This window comes from Eimeria tenella, genomic scaffold (genome assembly GCF_000499545.2).
Source record: "Eimeria tenella Houghton genomic scaffold, Eth_scaff45, whole genome shotgun sequence".
Lineage (NCBI taxonomy): Eukaryota > Apicomplexa > Conoidasida > Eucoccidiorida > Eimeriidae > Eimeria > Eimeria tenella.
The window spans coordinates 197,090-199,589 of NW_013543375.1; the positions used below are offsets into that span (position 1 = coordinate 197,090).

Sequence of the window (2,500 nt, forward strand, 5' to 3'; positions counted from 1 at the left end):
CAGCAGCAGCAGCAGCAGCAGCAGCAGCAAATGTGCTTGCGTGTGCTGCTGCTGCTCAGTAATAAATGGCCTAATTGGGGGCGGCGCTCTTGACGCCGTTTTGGCTGAAGCGGCTCCTGAAGTTGCTGCGAGGGTTCAGCAAGTAATTAGGGTTTAGGGTTTAGGGTTTAGGGTTTAGGGTTTGGGGTTAGGGAATTACAGTTAAGGGTTTAAGGGTTTAGAGTAAAGGGTTTAGAAGCATGGGGGCGACTGCTGCCCAGATTTGCTTCTCTGGGGAATTGCCATTTGGCGCATTTGAAACCCTAAACCCTAAACCCTAATTTGCTATTGGAAATGTTGAAGGATATGGTTTAATGTTGTGCGGGCGTTCGTGTTGCTGCTGCTGTTGCTGCTGCTGCTGCGGCTGCAGGCAGCAGCAGAACAAGCAGCAGCGGACGGCTGCGAGGCTGATGCTGCAGCAGACGCAGCAGCAGCAGCAGCTGCTGCTGCAGCAGCAGCAGCAGATGGGGCAGCAGTAAACCCCGAGTATTATGTTGACGTTGCAAAGTTTGTTCCTCTCAGGCTCACTTATGAAGGTAAGCAAACCCTAAACCCTAAACCCTAAACCCTTGACGTTGTGGGGCAAAAGCAAACTCACTTCTTTTCATCTTCAGCTTTCATCATCATCTCCTCTGTCTCAAAAGCTTCACTCTCAGCGCTTAGGGTTTAGGGTTTAGGGTTTAGGGTTTAGGGTTTGGCTGCAGAGCGGCGCTTCCTGCGGCTGCTGGAGGCTGCGTTGGAGGTATCTGAGTACACTTGTTGCGTGCAGCGTTCAGGCGCAGGGTGTGGGCTCAGTTTGGGGCTTGGGGTTTAGGGTTTAGGGTTTAGGGTTTAGGGTTTAGGGTTTAGGGTTTGGCTGCAGAGCGGCGCTTCCTGCGGCTGCTGGAGGCTGCGTTGGAGGTATCTGAGTACACTTGTTGCGTGCAGCGTTCAGGCGCAGGGTGTGGGCTCAGTTTGGGGCTTGGGGTTTAGGGTTTAGGGTTTAGGGTTTAGGGTTTAGGGTTTAGGGTTTGGCTGCAGAGCGGCGCTTCCTGCGGCTGCTGGAGGCTGCGTTGGAGGTATCTGAGTACACTTGTTGCGTGCAGCGTTCAGGCGCAGGGTGTGGGCTCAGTTTGGGGCTTGGGGTTTAGGGTTTAGGGTTTAGGGTTTAGGGTTTAGGGTTTAGGGTTTGGCTGCAGAGCGGCGCTTCCTGCGGCTGCTGGAGGCTGCGTTGGAGGTATCTGAGTACACTTGTTGCGTGCAGCGTTCAGGCGCAGGGTGTGGGCTCAGTTTGGGGCTTGGGGTTTAGGGTTTAGGGTTTAGGGTTTAGGGTTTAGGGTTTAGGGTTTGGCTGCAGAGCGGCGCTTCCTGCGGCTGCTGGAGGCTGCGTTGGAGGTATCTGAGTACACTTCTCGCGTGGACATTTTGGCTTCCAACAGAGCACGAAAAATCGTGCAGGAAATTCGCAGCCTCTGCGCAGTGCTGACTGGCTTGCTGGTGGCCAACGACTTCGGTGAGCAGCAGCAGCAGCAGCAGCAGCAGCAGCAGTGGCAGCAGCAGTGGCCGCAGCAGGGGTGCAGCGGGAGCTGTGGTGGTGGGGGAAGAAGCAGCGGGGGGCGCAGCAGCAGCGGGAGGGGTAGTAGAGGTTGCAGCTGAAGCAGCTGCAAAAGTTTGCGGCAGCAGCAGCAGCAGCTGCTGCTGCAGCAGCAGCAGCAGCAGCTGCTGCTGCTGCTGCAGCAGACCACTTTGTGTTGCTGCTGCTTGTGAAGAGGGCCGTTTTGCTGCTGCTGCTGCTGCTGAGGGCGCCGCGCCTGCTTGTAGAGGCGCGTTCGCGCTGCGGGTCCGTCGAGGGTTTAGGGTTTAGGGTTTAGGGTTTAGGGTTTGTCCGCAGAGGCGGGGGAGCGTTTGCTGCAGCAAATGGACTTCGAGCAGCAGTCTTGTTTCTTTCGGGCGGTTTTCGAAATTGGCAGAAGATACAAAACCCTAAACCCTGAAAGGATGCATTCCACTTATGGCAAATTAATTTATTTGTTGATGGACAGTTCTAAACCCGAGATCCAGCAGCTCCTCAACTTCAGCCTCGTCGCCCCAGGCAAACCCTAAACCCTAAACCCTAAACCCTAAAACGAGAATTTGCAGCCTTCGCGGTCCGGAGGCCGGTGACGCGGGAAAGATGCACTGTGGGATGGGATGCGCGCAGTAGGGTTTAGGGTTTGACGGTTAGGGGTTAGGGTTTAGGGTTTAGGGTTTGGGGTTTAGGGTTTAGGGTTTAGGGTTTGGGGTTTAGGGTTTGTGGCGCAGTGCATACGGTTTACTCTCTTCTTGCTTCAAAGAAAAACGGCCTCGCTCTTCTAAAGGACCCCCTTGTGAAGGTTGCCACTCGAGGTAAACCCTAAACCCTAAACCCTAAAACCTAAACCCTCGAGAGAACGGGTCTATTCAGCGCCAGTCGCCTGTGGTGTGCTTCGAGGGTTTAGGGCTT

The 2,500-nt window shown here is 55.0% G+C and overlaps 1 protein-coding gene across 1 annotated transcript in view; it reads left to right on the top strand.

Annotated features, from left to right (window-relative positions):
• ETH_00009960 (uncharacterized protein) overlaps positions 1 to 2,500 on the top strand; it is a gene marked incomplete at both ends in the record, with an annotated part of 5,960 nt that overhangs the window by 849 nt on the left and 2,611 nt on the right. Inside the window, 5 exons of the mRNA XM_013377069.1 lie at positions 60 to 142; positions 410 to 575; positions 1,376 to 1,531; positions 1,910 to 2,110; positions 2,320 to 2,403. Coding sequence (XP_013232523.1) covers positions 60 to 142; positions 410 to 575; positions 1,376 to 1,531; positions 1,910 to 2,110; positions 2,320 to 2,403 — 690 coding nt within the window. The remainder of the gene's footprint in view (positions 1 to 59; positions 143 to 409; positions 576 to 1,375; positions 1,532 to 1,909; positions 2,111 to 2,319; positions 2,404 to 2,500) is intronic.